At 58.1% G+C, this 21,839-nt stretch overlaps 1 protein-coding gene across 1 annotated transcript in view; it reads left to right on the top strand.

The window, feature by feature from the left end:
* Positions 1 to 594: 594 nt before the first annotated feature.
* The window catches only part of RET (ret proto-oncogene), a 53,941-nt gene continuing 32,696 nt past the window's right edge, over positions 595 to 21,839 (top strand). The window contains exon 1 of the mRNA XM_027589376.2: positions 595 to 673. Coding sequence (XP_027445177.1) covers positions 601 to 673 — 73 coding nt within the window. The 5' untranslated portion in view covers positions 595 to 600. The remainder of the gene's footprint in view (positions 674 to 21,839) is intronic.

Genomic DNA, 21,839 nt, shown 5'->3' with positions numbered 1-21,839 from the left:
CAGTCCGCCCAGACCCCGCAGCCCTGCGCGGTTTCCCTGCCCTCACTGGGCGGCCGGAAAGGGCTAAGCGCAGGGACCCGGAGCGGACGCACGGGCTGAGGAAGAGTGGCTGGGCGTGCGGAGGTGCGCGAACTGAGGCTGCGGGTGGCAGGCCCGCACCCCGCGTCCCGCACCTTGCTCCTACTCGCACCCGGCCCGGCCGGCATCCCGGTGCCAGCACCCGTCTCCTCTCCGCGCGGGGCGGGATCCGCACCAGGAGCCCCCGGCCGGTACCCCGAGCCCCGCCCTTACCCCCCGCACCCCGCCCGCACCCTGGCCCCGCCCGGCCCGCCCCCGGCCCGCCCCCCTCACCGCCCCGCCCCCGCCCGCTCCTCCGGCGCAGCCCGCGCCCGCCCCGCCTCAGTCCAGCGACCAGAGCCAGGCGCGCGGCAGCGGAGGACAGCCGGAGTCCGCGCCCCGACGCTCTGCGCCCCCAGTGTCCCCCGCGTCCGCCGCGCCCCGGGCGGGCATGGGGCGGCCAGGCTGAGCGCCGCACCCCGCCGCCGAGACCCCGGGCCCCAGCCAGCAGCCCTCTTGCCGCGGCCCCGGCGCGCACGGGCCATGGCGAAGGCGACGGCGACGGCCGGCGCCGCGGGGCTGCGGTTGCTGCTGCTGCTGCCGCTGCTCGGCGAAGGTGAGTCCTGCCGGGGGCCGGCGCTCGCAGCGGCCGGGGCGAAGTTGGCGCCTGGCGCCGAGCGGCGGAGCAGATGCGCTCGGAAACGCCTTTCTCGTGGCGGCGGGCAGCGGGCTGCGCAGTTGCCCGCCGCCCGGGCTGAGCCGGGAGCGAGGTGGGGCGGCAGACCCGGCGCCTCGAGGCCCGGGCTGGGCGGGTCTCCCGCCGGAACGGCTCGCGGGCCCGGCGGCCAGGGTCGGTGCCCAGGGCCTGAGCCGCAGCGGCGCATCACAGCCTGGTCGCGCCTCGCGCGGCAGCCGCGTCTTGGAGCGAACCGGACGGATCTTGTCGCCGTTTCGGCGCAGGTGGGGGGGGGGGGGGACCGGGTGGGGTAGTCCCAGAAAGCCCGCGACTTGCGCGGGCAGTTCCATCTCTGCAGATTGTTCCGTCCTGGTTTCCTTTCCTCGTTCCACGTCGGTGCATCCAGCTCGGATGTCCTGGCCCGCCCAGGGATGCGGAGGGGATCCGCTGTTTTAAAAAAGGTTGCTTTTCCCTCGTGCGTTTTTGCCGCCCTAGTCTTTAATACACCAAAAGCCCGTGGTTTCTGGGAGACTGCCCTCGAGGGCCCGCTCAGACTGGCCCAGTGCAGCCGGCTGAGGGGCCGCCATGGCCAGAGTTATAACAGGCAGCTTTAGAGTCGCACGCCGCGGCCAGGCAGGGCTACCCGAGGGAGTGGCCTTTGCGACCAGGAGACAGCTCTGGGCCAACCTTTACCAAGCGCGTATGACCATCTTAGAGTGGGGCAGGGCTGTGTGCTGCCCTTGGCCAGCGTCGGTGCTGGGAGGATTGGATGTGGCCTTGCAAAGGCTGGTCACCGCCCCCACCCCAAACTCAGACAGAATGAAGCCTAACGCCATAGAATCTTTGACCCCGTTGGCCACGCATTTTAGTTTCCCTCGAACCAGCCCTGACTTGATCTCCTCCTTCAGTGCTTATGTATGCACCAAGTTTGTCTCGGACAGGGTCAGGAAAGGCTGCCCTACCCTGCTGCTTACAAAGGGCTTTCTCTCCCTGTGGCCTTTGGGAACAGAGGCAGTGTTACCCTGCCTCTGGTCCCTGGTCTTGCAGACTGGGTTCACAGACCGGCCCCAAGGCTTCGTTTGTGTGACCGGATCCTGGGTTTCTCTGGAAGATACTGAAGCCAGAATGGGTTCCCAGCCCATCATGGGGAGGGCAGAGAGAAGCCCTTCCCTTGCCCTGAGGAGGGATGAGGGGGAGGGAGTCTGTTTCCCATATTAAAACTCTGGGGTCACTGGGCTGCATGGGAGAAGACCCCTAGGAGGCTGCAGTCAGGGCACAAGTAAACACAAACTGAATGTTTTGAAGATCTCTTGTAACCCTGAGTTGTAACTTTGTAGTTGTGGGTGTGTAGTCAGGTGTGAGCCGGAAGCTAGTGCTGGGCAGCCTGGGCAGCCTCTGCAGCCTGCAGGGCTATTTCCCCATGCTCTTCCACAGCCATTAGCTGAGCTGGGCTGCCTGCGAGGCATTAAGGGCTAGACTTCGGGGCCCAGGGTGCAAGGGTCAGCCTGTGGCACTTGGCATGAATGCAGGTGGCTTTTCCATACCCCTGGCCCACAGAATTTGGTGGCCAAAGACAGGCTCTCCAATCAGGGAAAGCAAGCGTCCCACCCCGCCCACCCTCCCCTCGGAATGACCAAGAAACCCCGTTGGGCGGGTGCTGAGGGTGGAGAAATGGCCCTGCAGCACCCAGGAGGACACAGCTGGGGCCCTTGGAGAGGCATATGGATACCTTCCCTCGAAGCAGCAGCCGTGGAGCTGCGGAGCCCGGTTCTCATTGAGCTGAACCAGACCGCCGCTAGTGAGCCCTGCCGCGGCTCCAGGACCCACCCAGGCTGAGAGCAGCTCGGCCCCCGCGCGCCCTCTTGTGGATGCAGCTCTCCAGTGGCCAGGCCTATTGCCCCAGGGAAGCGCTGGGTCTCTAGACTATGAGACCTTCCGCTGGTTGGCCAGACAATTCCCCAAGGCAGGAGGCTCTCTTGTGTGCGGGGGCGGGGGGCGGCTGACAGGAGGGGAGTAGGGAGGTGACCCAGATGAAGAGGCAGGGGCCTAGGCCAGAGCGCAGAGGAAGGAGCCCCGCTGCTTCAGAGCCAGCCAAGAAGGTGGGGACTGGGATGCCCAGAGCAAGGCCATGGGACAAACACGCCTGCAGCTTGTTCCCCCTCCATGTGTGCACACTGTCATAGTGTGTGACCACATACACCTTCAGAAAAAAGGTACCGACACAGACTCCTCTCCCACATCATGGTATCCATGTGTGGGCGCCTGCATGCATGTGCGCACACACACACACACACACACACACACACACACAGGGTCTCTCTCCCTCTCTCTCTCTCTCACACACACACGCGCACACACACACACAGGGTCTCTCTCCCTCTCTCTCTCTCACACACACACGCGCGCACACACACACACAGGGTCTCTCTCTCTCTCACACACACACACGCACACAAGGTCTCCCTCTCTCTCTCTCTCTCTCTCTCTCTCACACACACACACAGGGTCTCTCTCTCTCTCTCACACACACACGCACACAAGGTCTCCCTCTCTCTCTCTCTCTCACACACACACAGGGTCTCTCTCTCTCTCACACACACACATGCACACAAGGTCTCCCTCTCTCTCTCTCTCTCTCTCTCTCACACACACACACAGGGTCTCTCTCTCTCTCTCTCACACACACGCACACAAGGTCTCCCTCTCTCTCTCTCTCTCACACACACACACACACACAGGGTCTCTCTCTCTCACACACACACACACAGGGTCTCTCTCCCTCTCTCTCTCACACACCGATCTCCCTGTCTCTCTCTCTCCTTCTCTCTCTCTCTCTCCCCTTCTCTCTCTCTCTCTCACACACACAGGGTCTCTCTCTCTCTCTCTCTCACACACGCACACAAGGTCTCCCTCCCTCTCTCTCTCTCTCTCTCTCACACACACAGGGTCTCTCTCTCTCTCTCTCTCTCACACACGCACACAAGGTCTCCCTCCCTCTCTCTCTCTCTCTCTCTCACACACACACACACTCACACACACACAGGGTCTCTCTCCCTCTCTCTCTCTCACACACGCACACGCACACAGGATCTCTCCCTCTCTCACACACACAGGGTCTCTCTCTCACTCACACACACACAGGGTCTCCCTCTCTCTCTCACACACCGATCTCCCTGTCTCTCTCTCTCCTTCTCTCTCTCTCTCTCACACACACACACACGTCTCTTTCTCTCTCTCACACACACATGCACACATAGGGTTCCCCCCTCTCTCTCTCACACACTCACACACACACAGGGTCTCTCTCCCTCTCTCACACACCGATCTCCCTGTCTCTCTCTCTCCTTCTCTCTCTCTCTCACACACACACACACACACACACACGTCTCTTTCTCTCTCTCTCACACACATGCACACATAGGGTTCCCCCTCTCTCTCTCACACATACACACACACACAGGATCTCTCCCACACACACACACACACACACACTCACTCATACTCATAGCTCGTCATCACAAGACACACTCCTGCCCTTGTGCAAGGATTTGTAATCATGACACCTGTGGACATACACACACTCCCACAATGAGTGAGGCTTGACCCCCCCCTCATACTCCACCCTCACCCAGGGAACCCAGCCCCTTTCCCTGCCACTCACACATATTGGGCCCCCATGTATATACATACGGACTCCTGCCCTTCACCCCCTCATACACTCAAGGACACAGCCCATCAGCCCCAGGGATCCTAGAACCAGAGCTGGGGACCTTCCATCCAAGACTTATTCTTAGAAGAGTTTTTGGCATTTTGCTGCTCAACACAGATACAGCCACCCTTATGGCATGGATGGGCAATTTGAGTCCCAGCTCTGGGGCTCTCCAGGCTGACACCTCACCCAGCACCATTTCCCTGACTCCTGCAGTTCCTCAGCAGGCCTCCCAACTCTTGTCTTCCTGGCCTGGTTTCTTGGCTCCCATTTTGCTCAGCACCTGTGGCTTCAAGGAAGGACCTGCCCTCTTTCCCTGCAGACCTCCGGGACTTTCATTCCCCGGCACCAAAGAAGGGAAGATTGACCATGACTTGGCAGGTACCCTCCCAGGATGCCAGACCCACCCTCTGCAGTGTGGTCTGGGCAGGCCACTTATGCCTGGACCAGCAGATGTCCGGGCAGCCCCTGCTGGGAAAGCTGCGCCACCTACTTCTTACTTTCTTTTGGCCCCTTCCTCTCTTTGGCCAGGGACTGGTGGAAGACAAGTCGTGCTTCACCAGCTCACCTGGGCCCGGCCCTCTTTCTCCTCCACCCTAGCCTGCATCCCTACTAAGCCCCTCTGACCCCTGGGGGCTGCTTGTGTCCCACACTGCCTGCCCTGGGACCCAACAGAACCTAGCCTAACACAAGGCCACAGGGGATGGGCTAGCTGGGGGGCTCCTAAGGGTGGAGCCTACAAACTGAACAAATGGGGAAGTTTATTGAGCCCGTTGCTAAATTGCCTTTATTCTGCAGAATTGCTTTAGGGATAGCTAAGTAAATCACTGTTTCCTTGGTGGTGTGAAGAAAATGGGATGCATCCACCTAATGGGGAGCTAATGGCCTTTTAGCCAGGGGAAGAGAAAACTAATTAAAAATTATGGTATCTGTTAAAATGGAGCCCAGGGTGCCAAGGGGAATGGAGGGCCCGGAAGCTGCCACCTCCCCTGAGGCCTTCCCCTTCTCTGTGACCTGAGAGAGGCTTCCTCTGTCCTCTGGTCTTAACTGGATAAGGCTGATGTCAGCAGCACCCACCCCAGGGAGCTCACAGCCTGCCGGTCCTCTGCTCACTGCATGTCTACTAGCTTCCTGTAACCTCCCGAAACCCTGAGGGACATGGCCTTGGTTTCCCATTTCACAGGTGAGGAAACTGAGCCCCACATAGCCTGTGGACTACAGCCTGTGGAGAAGACTTAGTGACTCCCCACCCCCGGGCCTCTGGCTTTCCGCAAGTGCCTTCTCCAGGCCAGTGGTGGTGGGGACCAGGGATGGGGCTGAGGAGGGGTGCTGGGAAGGGAAGGTAGCCCTGAGCCCGCTCACCCACCAGTGACTCACCTGCTCAGGGCCCCAGCCTGGCCCAGCGATGGGAGTGAGGTGTGGCACTGTGCTTGAAACAGGAGCTCTTCTGGGTTCGTGGCTGATTTCTTACGTCAGACCGTGGCTTTAGCAGATGTTTGGGAGTCTTACGGGTTGGGAGACAGTCCCCAGGCATGGCCCTGGCACAGCCAGCCCCAAGATGGGGGCAGTGTGGGTGCTCTTGTGTGGCAGGGGAAGGTCTGTTTGGGGGTGCAGCCTCTGCCTGGGCACCCAGCACCTGTGCTGAGGTGGGGTGGGGGGCTGGGCTTCAGGGGGCATGGGTGCGACTGTGTCTCCTTGACCAGGACAGGGCCCTCCTTCGCAGAGCTCCGGGGCAGACCGAGAGAGGAAAGCACCCAGCCAGGCACCCAGGAAAAACGGCAGAGTCGGAGAGGCACTCCCCTACCCTCCCAAGCAGTGCTTCCTTCCGTCCTGTGGAAGTGGCTCCATTTCGACTGTGGAATCCCTCCCTCTTCCTGTGGACGGAGGGGAGACGCGTGCTGGTGTGACCATAGTGCAGAGGCTCCTGACCTTGGCAGCACTCGGCTCAGGTCCCCGTGTCCTCTTCTTTCTCCCCGTGTCCTCCCCTTCCTGTGTCCTCCTCCTCCTCCCCGTGTCCTCCTCCTCCTCCCCGTGTCCTCCTCCTCCTCCCCGTGTCTCCTCCTCCTCCCCGTGTCTCCTCCTCCTCCCCGTGTCTCCTCCTCCCCGTGTCTTCCTCCTCCTCCCCGTGTCTTCCTCCTCCTCCCCGTGTCTCCTCCTCCTCCCCATGTCTCCTCCTCCTCCCCGTGTCTCCTCCTCCTCCCCGTGTCTTCCTCCTCCTCCCCGTGTCTTCCTCCTCCTCCCCGTGTCTCCTCCTCCTCCTCCCCGTGTCTCCTCCTCCTCCCCGTGTCTTCCTTCTCCTCCCCGTGTCTTCCTCCTCCTCCCCGTGTCTTCCTCCTCCTCCCCGTGTCTTCCTCCTCCTCTCTGTCTTCCTCCTCCTCCCCGTGTCTTCCTCCTCCTCCCCGTGTCTTCCTCCTCCTCCCTGTGTCTTCCTCCTGCTCTCTGTCTTCCTCCTCCTCCCCGTTTCTTCCTCCTCCTCCCCGTGTCTTCCTCCTCCTCCCCGTATCTCCTCCTCCTCCCCGTGTCTCCTCCTCCTCCCCGTGTCTCCTCCTCCTCACCGTGTCTTCCTCCTCCTCCCCGTGTCTCCTCCTCCTCCCCGTGTCTTCCTCCTCCTCCCCGTGTCTTCCTCCTCCTCTCTGTGTCTTCCTCCTCCTCCCCGTGTCTCATCGTCCTCCCCGTGTCTTCCTCCTCCTCCCCGTATCTCCTCCTCCTCCCTGTGTCTCCTCCTCCTCCCCGTGTCTCCTCCTCCTCCCCGTGTCTTCCTCCTCCTCCCCGTGTCTCATCCTCCTCCCCGTGTCTTCCTCCTCCTCCCCGTATCTCCTCCTCCTCCCCGTGTCTTCCTCCTCCTCCCCGTGTCTCATCCTCCTCCCCGTGTCTTCCTCCTCCTCCCCGTATCTCCTCCTCCTCCCCGTGTCTCCTCCTCCTCCCCGTGTCTCCTCCTCCTCCCCGTGTCTTCCTCCTCCTCTCTGTGTCTTCCTCCTCCTCCCCGTGTCTTCCTCCTCCTCTCTGTGTCTTCCTCCTCCTCCCCGTGTCTTCCTCCTCCTCTCTGTGTCTTCCTCCTCCTCCTCCCCATGTCTTCTTCCTCCCCGTGTCTCCTCCTCCTCCCCGTGTCTTCCTCCTCCTCCCCGTGTCTTCCTCCTCCTCTCCGTGTCTTCCTCCTCTTCCCCGTGTCTTCCTCCTCCCCGTGTCTCCTCCTCCTCCCCGTGTCCTCCTCCTCCCCGTGTCCTCCTCCTCCCCCTGTCTTCCTCCTCCTCTCTGTGTCTTCCTCCTCCTCCCTGTGTCTTCCTCCTCCTCCCCGTGTCTTCCTCCTCCTCCCCGTGTCTCCTCCTCCTCCCCGTGTCCTCCTCCTCCCCGTGTCTTCCTCCTCCCCATGTCTCCTCCTCCTCCCCGTGTCCTCCTCCTCCCCGTGTCTCCTCCTCCTCCCCGTGTCTCCTCCTCCTCCCCATGTCTCCTCCTCCTCCCCATGTCTCCTCCTCCTCCCGTGTCTTCCTCCTCCTCTCTGTGTCTTCCTCCTCCTCCCCGTGTCTTCCTCCTCCTCCCCGTGTTCTTCTCCTCCTCCCCATGTCTCCTCCTCCTCCCCATGTCTCCTCCTCCTCCCCGTGTCTCCTCCTCCTCCCCGTGTCTTCCTCCTCCTCTCTGTGTCTTCCTCCTCCTCCCCGTGTCTTCCTCCTCCTCCCCATTTTCTTCTCCTCCTCCCCGTGTCTTCCTCCTCCTCCCCGTGTCCTCCTCCTCCCCGTGTCTTCCTCCTCCTCCCCGTGTCTTCCTCCTCCCCGTGTCTCCTCCTCCTCCCCGTGTCCTCCTCCTCCCCGTGTCCTCCTCCTCCCCATGTCTTCCTCCTCCTCCCCATGTCTTCCTCCTCCTCTCTGTGTCTTCCTCCTCCTCCCTGTGTCTTCCTCCTCCTCCCCATGTCTCCTCCTCCTCCCCGTGTCCTCCTCCTCCCCGTGTCTTCCTCCTCCTCTCTGTGTCTTCCTCCTCCTCCCTGTGTCTTCCTCCTCCTCCCCGTGTCTCCTCCTCCTCCCCGTGTCCTCCTCCTCCCCGTGTCTTCCTCCTCCTCTCTGTGTCTTCCTCCTCCTCCCTGTGTCTTCCTCCTCCTCCCCATGTCTCCTCCTCCTCCCCGTGTCCTCCTCCTCCCCGTGTCTTCCTCCTCCTCTCTGTGTCTTCCTCCTCCTCCCCGTGTCTTCCTCCTCCTCCCTGTGTCTTCCTCCTCCTCCCCGTGTCTTCCTCCTCCTCCCCATGTCTCCTCCTCCTCCCCGTGTCCTCCTCCTCCCCGTGTCTTCCTCCTCTCTGTGTCTTCCTCCTCCTCCCCGTGTCTTCCTCCTCCTCTCTGTGTCTTCCTCCTCCTCCCTGTGTCTTCCTCCTCCTCCCCATGTCTCCTCCTCCTCCCCGTGTCCTCCTCCTCCCCGTGTCTTCCTCCTCCTCTCTGTGTCTTCCTCCTCCTCCCTGTGTCTTCCTCCTCCTCCCCATGTCTCCTCCTCCTCCCCGTGTCCTCCTCCTCCCCGTGTCTTCCTCCTCCTCTCTGTGTCTTCCTCCTCCTCCCCGTGTCTTCCTCCTCCTCCCTGTGTCTTCCTCCTCCTCCCCGTGTCTTCCTCCTCCTCCCTGTGTCTTCCTCCTCCTCCCTGTGTCTTCCTCCTCCTCCCTGTGTCTTCCTGTTCCCCATGTTCTTCTCCTCCTCTCTGTGTCCTCCTCCTCATTTCTGCTGTTGTTTCTCTGAGTGATTTAACAGTAACAGTAACAGGAATAGTGATGCACACATACTCCCTGAGGGACCATCTGCTGGCTAGGGAGCTTCTCCAGGGCAGGGGATGCCCTTGGGAAACAACATAAGGGCCCTTTGACCTCAGAACTGTCACTGTGCAGGGAGGGTCAGGCAGTAAAGGAAGCACTGAGCCATCACTTCTCCCAAATGCATGTGTGTGATTTCAGAGGAGGTGCTCAGTGGGAGACAGGCCAGGGGCAGGGTAGGAGAGGGCCTTGGGCAGCCAGAAAGGCAAGTGACCCTCCTGGCTAGGGGCTGCAATGTGGTGATGACATCAGGGGGTCACCCGGTCCCCCTGCCCATCTCCCTCCTATTCCCTTGCTCTCTCTCCTCAGCCTCCCATAGCTCTCTGAGGGCCCTTGTCCATGCTCCATGGGGTGGGGGCGCTTCAGCCCCTGGAAGGCTGGGGCATCAGTACAACTCAGAGAGGCCACACCCCGGGAGGCCCTCTGCTGGCCTGGGGAGGGTGCCCCTGGGAGGCTTGAAGGGCTGGGAATGCCCAGGCCTCCCAGAGCCCCCCTGGCTTTCCCTTCACCACCCCAGCATGCCAATCCGGGGCTCATATTTGGGGCTTTAAGGGATGCTGTGACTTCGGAGGCAGGGCTCCACCTCACCTCAGAAAACCTTAGCAGATGAGCAGATGAGGCCGTCTTTGGGCCAATGCTCCAGGACACTTGGGAGCCCTGTAGACTGGGCCTCCCTGCCCTCCCTCCCTGTCTAGTGTTCCTACTGTCCACCTTTCCTAAGCTCTGGGACCAGACAAGGCCTGGGCTCCTGTCAAGCTCAGGCTTCACAGCAGTGTGGTTGGAGGAGCTTCTGGGACCTCCCTTCGTCCCTGAGACTGGAGCCGTGAAACCAGTGGGGCCCCTGCACTGTTCCCTCTGAGACTCTGGGCAAGGAGGCAGTGGGACAAGGGGAGGCAGCAATGTGCCATCGTTCCCTCAGCTCCTCCCCCACTGGAGCTGATTCCCCCAGAAAATGCAGCTGTGGGATAGACAATGCCAATAGGACCTTGAGAGAGGCTGTTTGGGTGCCACCTGGGCCCCCAAGGAGAGCAGGTGGCCAGCCCCGAGCAAACACCTCTGTTTGCTTTTGCCTTGTGAGTGGCTCCACAAAGTACAGCAGCCCGGGCACCTCTGCAGAAAAGTCCCCTGTGCCCCTGTGGGCGGGCTGGTTCAAGCTCTCCATGACAATCTCAAAGCCCAGTGGGCCCAAGGCTGGGGTTCTGTGACAGGCAGGGCCCCGTTCCAGGCCCAGCTCAGGGGAGATGCTGTGCCCCTGTAGGCCCAGGTCCCGGGGCCCCAGTCCCCCTCCCAAGTTTAGGCGCTGGCAGCTGCCCCTCATTGCCATCTTGGGCCTTTGCTCTTATGTGACGTGGGGTGCTGATGTCTGGGTTTTTTAGGGCCCAGGGATCCAAGAAGTGCTTAAAAGGCAGCATGTGGCCCACTGGTGGGGGGCGGGTGGCACAGGGGAGTCGAAGCTCTTAGCCCAGCCCCAAGCACCAGCCTGACCTGCTCTCTGATGGGAGACAGGACTCTGCTTCTAAAATAAATCAGAAATCTCCCAGCAGGGTACTGGCCATCAAAGCTGGTTCCAGTGCCCCCTAGGTGTCTGTGTGATCACCAGAAAATTCCAGTGATTCTCACTCTTTTCGAAAGGGAGAAAAATGCGATTTCCTAAAATTTAGTTAATGGCCTAGAAAACACTGGAGAAAATGTGCACTCTGTGTACCAGGACCTGAGGGTGGGGTGTTGCGGGGGGGGGGGGGTTGACTTGGAGGTATACAGAGTAACGGCAGGCAGCTAAGAGAGTCTTGTGAGTTTGTTCCTTAAATTTCTCTTGCCAGTGAAACAAGCAAGGCACAGAACGCAGTGAAATGGTGAAAGACAGAGCTGGGGCTGGTCCTGGGTGGGTGCAGGTTTTCTCCTTGCCTGTTCCCCCATCCTGCCCTTCTGACATTGGCTGTGGGGCATCTACTGCTTTCTGTCCTTTCTGGGGAGAAGGAAAGGTGGAGTCGGGGAGCAGGGCACTGTTCCAGCAGGCACTTAGTCCCTGGAGTAGCCACCCTGCACCTCCTCGCCGGTGGAAGCAGACTTAACGTGCATTTAGCACTGGGGGACATGCTTTGCCACCGGAGGGATGAGCCTTGTCAGGTAGGCAACCCAGAGTGTGGTCTTCATAGGAGACTCGTCCAGAAGGACCACAGACATGACTCCACAGAGCCTTGCAGGGTCTTGAGTGAGAAGCCATTCAAATAGTCTTTGCTGCCCTGCTTCCCACTCACTCGTATCTTTGAGGGCAGGTGAGACCGTGCTCGGTAACAGAAACTCCCACAGTCTCAATGACAACACAGTCCATTTGTCTCCTGCTGGTGGTGCATCCTGCTAGCCACTCCATGCCCAGCCATGTGCTCAGGGAGGGGCACAGAGCTAGGCCCGGGGGGGCTCCCCGCACTCTGCCAGTGTTCTGTGGGCTGGGATCCCGTCACATGGCCCTTCCCTCAAGAGAGGCCCAGAGTACAAAGGAGAGCGTGGCGGAGGGGAGGGCACACACTGGGGCACCTGCATGTGCTCTTGGGGGCCACCTCTCCAGACTCACACCCCTGAGCCCCACCTCTTCCCCGTCTGCTCTCCTGGTCAGCACAGCCAGGGCCTGCGTTGGGCCCAGGGACTGGGTGGGGACGGGTGGCAGATAATTACAGTTTGCTTTTTTTGGTGAAGTAAAATTCACATAACATGAAATCACCCATTGTACGTGAACAGTTCATTGGCGTTTAGTACATTCACGGTGTCGCAAAGGTATTGCTGCTATGTAGTTCCAAAACATTTTCACTGCCACGAAAGGAAACTCTTAGCCACTAGGCATTGCCCCCTAGCATGCCCGCCCCCAGCCCGTGGTAACCACTGTTCTGTGTCCTGTCTCTGTGGGGTGGTCCACATTGGATATTTCACATACGTGGACCTTTGTATCTGGCATCTTTCTCTTAGCATCATGTTTTCAAAGTGTGTGCACATTGTGGCATGTATCCGTATTTTATTTCCTTGAAGGCTAATATTCCGTCGGATATAAATATCACATTTCTTTATCCATTCACCTACTGATGAACATTTAGATTGTTTCCACCTTTTAGCTATTGTGAATAAAGCTGCTGTGAACATTCATGGACAACTCTCTGAGTCCCTGGTTTCAGTCTTCTTAGGTATGTACCTAAGAGTGGAATTGCTGGGCCATCTGGTAATTCTGTTTTATTTTTTGAGGAATTGCCAAATTGTTTTCCATAGCAGCTGCACCATTTTACATTCCCACCAGCAGTGTGTGAGAGTTCTGATTTGCCACATCCTTGACAACACTTGTTATTTTCTGGATTTTTGTTTTGTTTTAATTATAGCCAGAGTACTGGGTACAAAGTGGTATCTCATTGTACTTTTGATTTGAGTTTTCCTTTTTTTTTTTTAAGGTTTTATTTATTTATTTGACAGAGAGAGACACAATGAGAGAGAGAGAGCACAAGAAGGGGGAGTGGGAGAGGGAGAAGCAGGCTCTCCGCCCAGCGGGGAGCCTTATGCGGGGCTCGATCCCAGAACCCTGGGATCATGACCTGAGCTGAAGGCAGACACTTAATGACTGAGCCACCCAGGTGCCCCTGATTTGTGTTTTCCTAATGATTAGTGATGTTGAACATCTTTCACGTGCTCATTAGCCATTTGCATCTTCTTTGAAGAAATATCTATTCAGGTCCTTTGCCCATGTGTTAACTGGGTGGAGTGTCTTTTTGTTGTTGGGTTTACCTCGCTTTATCAAACCTCCACCAAGTATTGCTGAGAAGCCATTTTGTGTCATTAGCATTTCATCATGTCAGTGACATTTCTCTCAGTGTCTGAGCCCCAGATCCCTTTTAAGGAGGATGTGGGTTCATTGGATGTTCGGTGGGGGAGGCTGAGTCACCATAACCCCATTGGGACCCTGAGGACCTTCTCCAAAGACCTGGACCCTGAGGCCACGTTAAGCTCCAATGCCCCAGAAGCAGTGGTGTCACAACTTGTGTGTGAGATGCCCATGCCCAGGGATCACCTTGTGAAGGACCAGGGAAAGGAGGGTGCCAGGAATCAGCAACCCACCCAGCCCACCTGACAAGCAGGACTCAGCAGCCAGGGAACCCAGGACTGCCCTGTCTTGCTCAACCTCAGTCCTGAGTCTAAAAATAACCAGGCAGATGCAGTATAAGTTGATTATCGTAATTGTAGCTGTGTGATGTCATGCTGCCAGTCCCTTGAAGCCTTTTTCCTGGGACAGCAGTGTGAACTGAGGCATTGCTCTCCCTTGTACCCAAAAGCGACTGGAGTTCTGGGCACAGCGGCATGGGGGTGGGCAGGCCTTGACTGAGGCGTAGCTGGAAGGCTTTGTGGGCCCCAGGCAGACCTGGTTCCAGAGTGGGCAAGGGAGAATGGAGGAGGGAGAACAGAGAACTGGCTTCTGTCAGCAGGTGCTCTGTACCTGGCCTGTCCCAGCCATGCTTCCAAGGAGGAGTGCCTGTCCTGGTTCACAGCTGGGAACCGACCTGGAAAGACTGCATGCCACGCTGGTTACACAGAGAGGCAGTGAAGGAGTGTGGGCTTGGGCCCAGCTCTGCCCTTGTCTTTCTGTTTCCGTGTGTTGCACTAAAATCTCTCCTTCAGATCGAGGCTCGTGTCTTTTTGCCTCATCATTGGTGGTCTAGGAAGACACCTGTGATTGTAATGCTGCTCCATCCCATGGCCCACGCCCCACTCCCAGAAACCACCTCGGTCAAAGCCCACCTCAGTTTCCATCATGCCCACCATCCTGCCATTGGTCCCTGGTCAGGAAGTTCATTCTGTGACTGCTTCTGCACAGACATCACATAGACTCGTAGGGGAATCAGAATTAAAAGGAGCCTTAGCATCAGATGCAACCTCGTCATTTTATAGATGGGGAAACCATATAGATGGGGAAAGCCCTTGGTGTGCAGTGGGCCCTCAGGCCCTGCCGGCTGGTTTGGTCCCAGGTCCACACTATGCTGAGCCTGCCTCTCTCAGAGGCTTCCCCAGCTCTCTTCCTTCGATCCTCCCAGCAGAGCAGACCCTTAGGCCTTCTTTGAGGCTTCCCACATCTCCAGAGAGAACCCAGCTTCTGCTCCAGGGATCATGGTGGCCCTGCCAGGGGTCCCATCTGCTGTTCACCTGACTGTACCTGCCCTTGCTTATAGTGGGGAGTAGCAGGAGGAAGGGGCAACAGGTCCAGAGCTGCAGGGAGGGAGGGGGGGGGTCCCAGAAGGAGCACTGTGACTTCCCGAACCCGCCCCACATGGGAAGGAGTGTGTGCTGGGGGCGGGAAGGCAGGCCTATTCCCAGAGCCCTTGGGAAAAGGGCCTTCCTTTGAGAGGGCCCCTTCTGTTCTTCTCAGACTTGACAAGGAAGCACATCCAGACCACAGGATGGCCTTCTAGCCCCCCATCGAGCTAGAGCAGTCCCAGTAGGCCCTGCTCTGACTGCCAGGCCGCTGCTGGCTCGTGGAGGTGCCTTTGTCCCAGTCACCCCGTGTAGGTGCTACATTCCCAGGGACTGCCCTGACCCCTCCCCGCCAGGAGATACAAGTCATGGGTCACTATCCATGTGCAGAAGCTGGACCTTGCTGGTTCCACCTTTTCGAATATTTGGTGATTAATAGGATCCAGTAAGATGGAGGGAAGGATCCCTCAAGGCTCACTTCTGTATCCGGCAGAGATAGACATGTCGGGCCCCTAGCATCAATGGGCACCTTCCAGGTGCTCCCTCTGCATGCAGCAACCATTACTGTGTCTGTCCATGTCAGACAGATACTGCCTGAGCAGACTCCCACCCAGTCACACTTACCTGGGCTTCACCCCATTTCACTGAAATGTTAATAAATTTATACCAGGAGACTTCTAGGCATACCTGCTTTTTAGAAGAGGCTAAGGGAGGTATGGATGGTTATTTATGATGGCATTTTCAGCCTGGTCTGCAAGCAGGTGGGTAGGTGGCCCAGAGTCCCAGGTCCCAGGGCCCTGGCTTCTCTGCATGTGTGTGCATGGCCGTCACTGAGCAGAAGAGGTTGGTGGTCATGCACACCACCCCAGGTGGGACCCAACTTAAGTCCTGGCTCACTATCTGAGTGGCTTTGGGCAAGATGCTTTTAACCTCTCTCTGCCTCAGTTTCTCTCTCTGCAAGACAGGCATCATAATCATCCCTACTTCTGGCAGTTGTGTTAATTAAGTAGAACAATGCGTGTGAAGTACTTTAGAACAGAACCTCTCACAGAAAATGCACTGTAGATGTCTGGCCTGTTAATGTTACACAAAAGGAGTGCTGGGGCACGGGGCAGGGGGGGACAAAAATGGGCAGGACCATCTCTGTTCAGGGAGCTCAAGGTAGGTGGGGTGACAGATTTGTATAAGTCTGAGTCACAGTGCCCCACTGGGTGCATGAGGGACGGTTCCCCAGGCAGAGGCACCAGGGTCAAAGCTGATAATGTCCTGGCCAGTCACCCCCAGGCTGGGGCCAGCACACCGGAAGTCAGCTGGGGCCTTGGGGCATGCGAGTCCTGGAGCCACGGGGGCCTGGTGACCCGCACACAGTCATCGGCAGGCCACTTGGGTGGCCAGTCTTTTTCCAGCCAGGCCTTGCCCTGAGTAAGAAATTAATTGTAACCTAATTGGCAGTTTCCTTTGCATAGAAGCCGGAAGGAACTGCTCGTGAGGCTGGTGATTAACTCAACAGCAGCTGGGAAATCACATTTGGGCAGGAACGTCCATCATCTCTGTGAGGCCACTGCAGCTGGCCTGGATGGGCGTGGACGTGTGGGTGGTGGCTGCGGGTGCATGCAGGGTGCGGCCTGGGGCCCGGGCCCCTCGGAGCAGAAGGCTGGGACTTGTGCACAAAGGGCAAGTCCGGGCTACTAGCTCCCACATTGCCTGGGCTGTAGACCTCAGTCATTGACCTCACTGCCCCAGACTTCAACCATGCCCAGACCCCTTCCCCACTCTTGGCAGATGGCTACCTGGATGTTGTGGGCAGGGTCAGGACACCTGGGCGCTGACTGCACTTCTACCATGAATGTGAGAGGTGAACCTCGGTTTCTTTTTCTCATCATCAAGTGCGGGGGAGGGATGTCCCTGGCCTACAGCAAAAGCTCAGGTGAGGTGTGCAAGGAAGAGCTTTTCACAAAGGTAGAAGGGTGTACCTGTGTGTGCAGAGTGGTATCTCTGAGGCAGGGGCTGGCCCCCAGGTCTCTCTTTCTCCATCCACCGGCTCTCCCAAGCTGCCATCCGTGTTTCCCAGCCAAGGCCCAAGAGGACAGGTGTCTGGGGAGACACTGCACCCCGCATTGGGTTCCCTGTCCTTCGCCATCATGAACCACACAGTGAGGCCTGAGGCTGGAAGGACGATGGTGGGCCCTGAGAGCTGAGCCGTGTGTGAAGCTCCTGGCCAGACGGGCAGCCGGGAGCCCTGGGCTCTGCACCACACGCAACCTTCGGGAACACGGAGAGCCCCGGAGCTCATTAGGTGAAGCTGAGGCACCCATTGTGGGCCAGGATTCCCACTTGCTCCTCCCTGTGTGCGGGCTTATCCAGCTTGCCCTTGCTGTGTGCCCAGCCCACACCAGGAAGGCCACTCAGCCTTGTGGCTGTGGTGGCACAGGCTGCCCACTCTGGCAGCATTTGGGGAAGAAGGAACGGAGGACTGGAACCGAGGCTGCACTGCCCTGATCACAGTGACTGGTGTCCTCGTTGGGACATTAGAATAATTAAAATAAATAAGATGGTAAATTTTATGTGTATTTTACCACAATTAATTTTAAAAACTGGGATTCCCTTTTATGCCTCCCCCCAAATCTGTTATTTATAAATTTGATTTGCAAATTTGATCTGTACTTTTTTCCTAAAAGCAGATACATTATAATCCCTTGTAAAAGCAGAGCCTCCCACTGAGACAAAGCATAGTAATTGCAGGGTGACCCTGCATGCACGCACGTGTGTGTGTGCAGGTGAGGGTGTGTGAGCGAGCACACCCATTCTGGCCACCGTCTCCAGTTGGCAGTGCTCCTCAGACACCAGTAAGTCATGTCCTAAGCAGGGATCCGAGGTTTTGTTCTCAGCCTGGGGGCTGTTTGCTCGGCACCCACTGCTCTCCTCCCCGAGATGGCTAGTGCACTAGAGGGCCCCGCACGTCCCTCACGAGTCTTGTGAACGTAGGAGGGCCATCCGTGTGGCTCTTCTGGCTCATCCTGCTGCTGACTCTCCACCTGTGGCTCCCAGTGCCCATCAGACCAAGCCAGAGTATCTTAGCTCCACCCCCTCTCTCATCCCAAATTTGGACCATTTCCCAAAAGTCTCCAGCGTGCCCCCCCTTCATGAACCCATGTGTTTATTGGTTTGTTCCTTCATTGGGCCACTCATTAGTCTGTTCTTTCAGCTTATAGTAGTGAGTTGGCTGATAGGCCTGGAAGGTGGGTGCCCGAGAGAGTAGGGAGGAGGTTAGCTGGGGGGAGGACAGTTGGGGCCTCACCCCTGGTTAGAAGTTGTGTTTTATTCTGCAAGCAATGGGCAGTTAATACAGGGCTTCAGGCAGAGGGTGACATGGTCCGACTGACCCTGGGGGCTCTATACGGTGGCCTGTGGGGTTAAGAGTGGACTCAGGAAGGCACCTTGAGCAGTGTGGTGTCATCCAGGTGAGGGAGGAATGGGAGCATGGCGGCTTGGACTGGGGATGGCGGGGGGCAGTCTGTGGGCTGGTGGGAGGGGTAGAAGACGGAAGGGCCCGGGGTGATTCTGAGGTGTGTGGCCTCAGCAGTGAGGTGGATGGTACCCTGACTGGGGCGGGCAGATGGGAGGAGCAGGCAGGGATGGGTGGCCTGGGTCCTCCTCTACGTGGACTGGAGCGTGGGAGGGGCCGGAGCGAGACGGTGGAGATTGGCACCCGACACTGAGGATGAGGTCGGGGCTGGCGAACGTGGCAGTCATCAGCACAGAGGCTCATGAACACATGTTATGAATGCTGTGGGACTGGCTGCCGTTTGCTTGGAGGGAACAAGGAGAGAAAACAAGGAGCTTCTGCCATCCAGAGGGCTGGCAAGGGGGAGGAAACGAGCCCAGGAGGTTGGCAAACTGGCTTATTGTAGTGCATCTGGAGAGAACACCAGACAGGAGGTCCTAGAAGCAGCCAGAGAGAAGAAAGAATACCAAGGAGTGACAAGTAGAACGAGTATAGGGTTCTCTGAAGCAGCAACAAAAGCAAAAAAAAAAAGTCCTTTGAAGGACTGAGAGAAGAAAATAACTTTCCTACAGAATTCTCTACACAGCAAAAGTACCTTCCAGAAATGAGGTAGAAGGCTTATTTAAAAAACAATTTAAGAAAAGGCAAGAGAAACCCAAGCCCTGGGTTCGTGTCTGAAGTGAGTGGGGTGAAGTGGAAGGTGGGGGCCCGCACAGGGCAGCAGCAGTACTAAGTGTCCGGTAAGGCTGGCCGTGCACTGTGGGATTTACTTTCAGTGTAAGCGTTGCGCATGATGCATTTGTGTGTATCAAATATGCCCCTAGAATAAAGAGCAGCTGTGAATGTGCTAGAGAGGAGGGGCCATGGTGTGGACAGGCCCCACGTCCTGAGAGGGCGATAGTGCCCAGCGCCGGCGTTGGGGCTGGAGGGACCCCCGACAGGGACAGCTGGCCTGCAGGGGGAGGGGCCGCCCCTGGGGAGAAGTCGGTGGGGTCTGTTTCCCATTCCCAGCAAAGTTATGGCATTAGGAAATCGTCTGTTAAGGAGATTCTGCTGGGTTATAATAAAACTGTCATCTACGCAATCTGGCACTCGTCAAGGGCGGGAGCCAGGGCTGTCCAGAGAGTGGATTCTGCAGGAAGGGCCTGCCCTGCACACACATGCAGGCACTACCCCTAACCCCATCCCGTTCTTAGATCACACCGTTGTACCTTTTTTCTTCTTCCTGAAGAGCCCTGAATTCCAGCTTCCTTGTTGCAGTGCTAGGACATTTTTAGCCGTTGGGGGCTCTCTGCCTTTCCCTGGCAGCGCGACTGTGTGCCATGGTGAGTGTGACTCATTGGCACTCATAGCCGTGGGGAGGACAGGCCCTGAGGTGAGGTCACAGGCCAGGGGCGCCCAGCCAGATCCGGACTGGCATGGTCAGAGGGCAGCACCGCCACCACAGAGAGTGACAGGGAAGGCAGGAGCACCTCTGGTGAGCTGGGTGTGGCCCCAATGGCCAGGGGTGGCCAGGCCCACAGAGAGCTGGTGCAGGTGAGCCCACAGTTGGGACTGGGCTCCACTACGCTACTCTACACTGAGTGGGCCAGTGTGTAAGTGTGAGTACGCAACCGTGTGCGTGTGAGAGAGTGAGTATGTGTAGGAGAGACGCATGTATCGATATGGGCTCACCGAAGATGCAGCCCTCACACAGCACTGGAAACAGGAGAGGTTCACATAACTTACTAAGCTATGTGTTGAGAGAACAACAGTGGGCACAGGGGAGTTCCGTGGGCCACCTCAGGCTGAGGGCACCCAGGGAAGAACCCCCCCACCCCAGGCTGCGATCAGAGCCTGCTGGCAGAGCTGGGTAGCAGCCCACCACTCACGGAAGAGTTGGCTGGGTTGCTAGGGCCGGGGCTGGCCTGCAGCCTCAGGGCCGGCTGGAGACAACCCTCCAGGGCACCAGAGCAGCCAAGGCTGGGGATGGGTCTGCGGGAAGGTGATCACCAGGCTCAGGTGTGGGCTGTGCGGGCACCACGGGACTGTGCACTTTGGGCAGGTGGATGGGGCGGAGCACTCGGAATGTTCCCCACACCTCTCTGCTGCTGTCTGCCCCGAGGCGGTAGGAGCCCGAAAAAGCGAGGGACAGCAACCAGAGGCTGGAGCACAGCCCTTGACCATCTGCAGTGACCTCCTCCGGCAAGGCTCAGCATCCTGCTCACTGCAAAGGAAGGAGCTCAGGGTCCAGTGTGGGCACGAGGATGTGCACACAGGGGACAGAGTGTATGTGAGCATGCACGTATGAGTGTGTGCGAGCACATGTGCCCTGTGAAGGGTTGAACGAAGGGGGGATGTGGGCCTGGTTCCATCTGTATCCAAATCCGAATAAATTAAATATGCCAACCAAATGTGGAGCCTCGGAAATGACCTTTGCAGGCTACAAAATGGTCCGAGGTAAAGGCAAAACCATGGCCGGGTGACGAAGTGCACTGAATGTAGCCCGCCACCCACCTGGCAGACACTGTGGTGGATTTGCTTGTAAATAAGATGTCAGGCGAGGCCCTGCTCAGAGCAGGACGGCATTTCACCCCGTCAGACATTAGTTCCACACCTTTTTTCCCTGTCGGGAGTCAGGCAGGGTGGGAGCAGATGGGGTCTCCCTGAACGTGAGCAGTGACTTGAGCCTTGGGCAGGGGTGCCATGAGCTGCAAGGGACCCACTGTTCTGAGAGGAAAGGCCAGCTCCTCACCCTGCAGCACGTTGCAATGCAATAGCAGCAACCTGAGCAACCAGGACCATGGGGTGCCACTGGGGGGTGATGTGCGCCAACCCTACCCAGGCAGAAACCGTAGACTAGGTGTGGGGGAGGATTCTGGCACCCTGAGGCATTCTGAAGTGGGAGATATGGATGGGGAAGGCTGTGCAGGTCCTGCTATGTATGAGCCCACAGGCCAGGCAGCCCTTCCTGGCAGAAAGGTGCCAGCAGCGAGCCTCCTGGTAGGCTCAGCGTCTGCCCTCATTCTGACTCCCACTGCCACTTTGTTAGCCAGTGTACCAAACCCAGAGACTCAGAACCACCAGCCGACTGACTTTCGTAAGGCTTCTCACCTCCCAGCCTCAGCATTCTGAACTGTGAAATGGGGTAGTAAGGGGATCCACACACAGCAGCTGTGAATCTGAAGTACGAGCTTTGTATAATACATACCTGTGCAAAGGCGAGGCCTGTCTGCAACCTGCTCTGTCAGCTCCTGTCCCCAGCATGCCCCCCTCTGATTCGCAGCTGGAGAAACTGAGACGCGGTGGAGGCCAGCAGACTGCAGAGGCTGCACAGCCCTGTGGAAGTGGACACCAGTGGCCCATCTCAGGCTCTCCTCATCCACCTGCCAGGACTGGCTGCAACATTTGTGGGGCCCAGTGTAGGATGATGATGTGGACCCCTTGTTCTAGAATTGTGAAGAATTTCAAAACAGTGATGTCAGAGCATTAAACCAAGTGTGGGGCCCTTTGGGACCGCCCAGCCTATACCCGCCGGAGGCCGGCCCTGCACCCACCTCCTCAGTTCCCTGCCTTCCCATCTAGAAGTGTCTGTGACATTGAGGAGCATTAAGGGAGCCATGCCTGGCTACAGGGACCACCTGGGAGGTACTTAAGTGCATTTAAGTCTGTTTCTGCTCACAATCATTGCCCAACCCACAAATCCCTTTTGGCAGCAATCGACTGGGCCCCACACGGATCCTGTAGGGCTGGGCTCTGTGCGATGAGAGCAGGCAGGACCCATTCTCTCCTGCACATGTGGTCTGCGTGGTGGGAACTGCACCAGCTTGGGGGTGGGGAGCTCTGGGAGCTCAGGCCGTCCTACCTTCTGGCCCCTGTACCACTGAAAGTGTGTGCAGTCAAGGAGGCCTCCC

The sequence above is a fragment of the Zalophus californianus genome, chromosome 15, assembly GCF_009762305.2.
Source record: "Zalophus californianus isolate mZalCal1 chromosome 15, mZalCal1.pri.v2, whole genome shotgun sequence".
Classification (NCBI taxonomy): domain Eukaryota; kingdom Metazoa; phylum Chordata; class Mammalia; order Carnivora; family Otariidae; genus Zalophus; species Zalophus californianus.
This window is presented reverse-complemented; position numbering and strand designations above follow the sequence as displayed.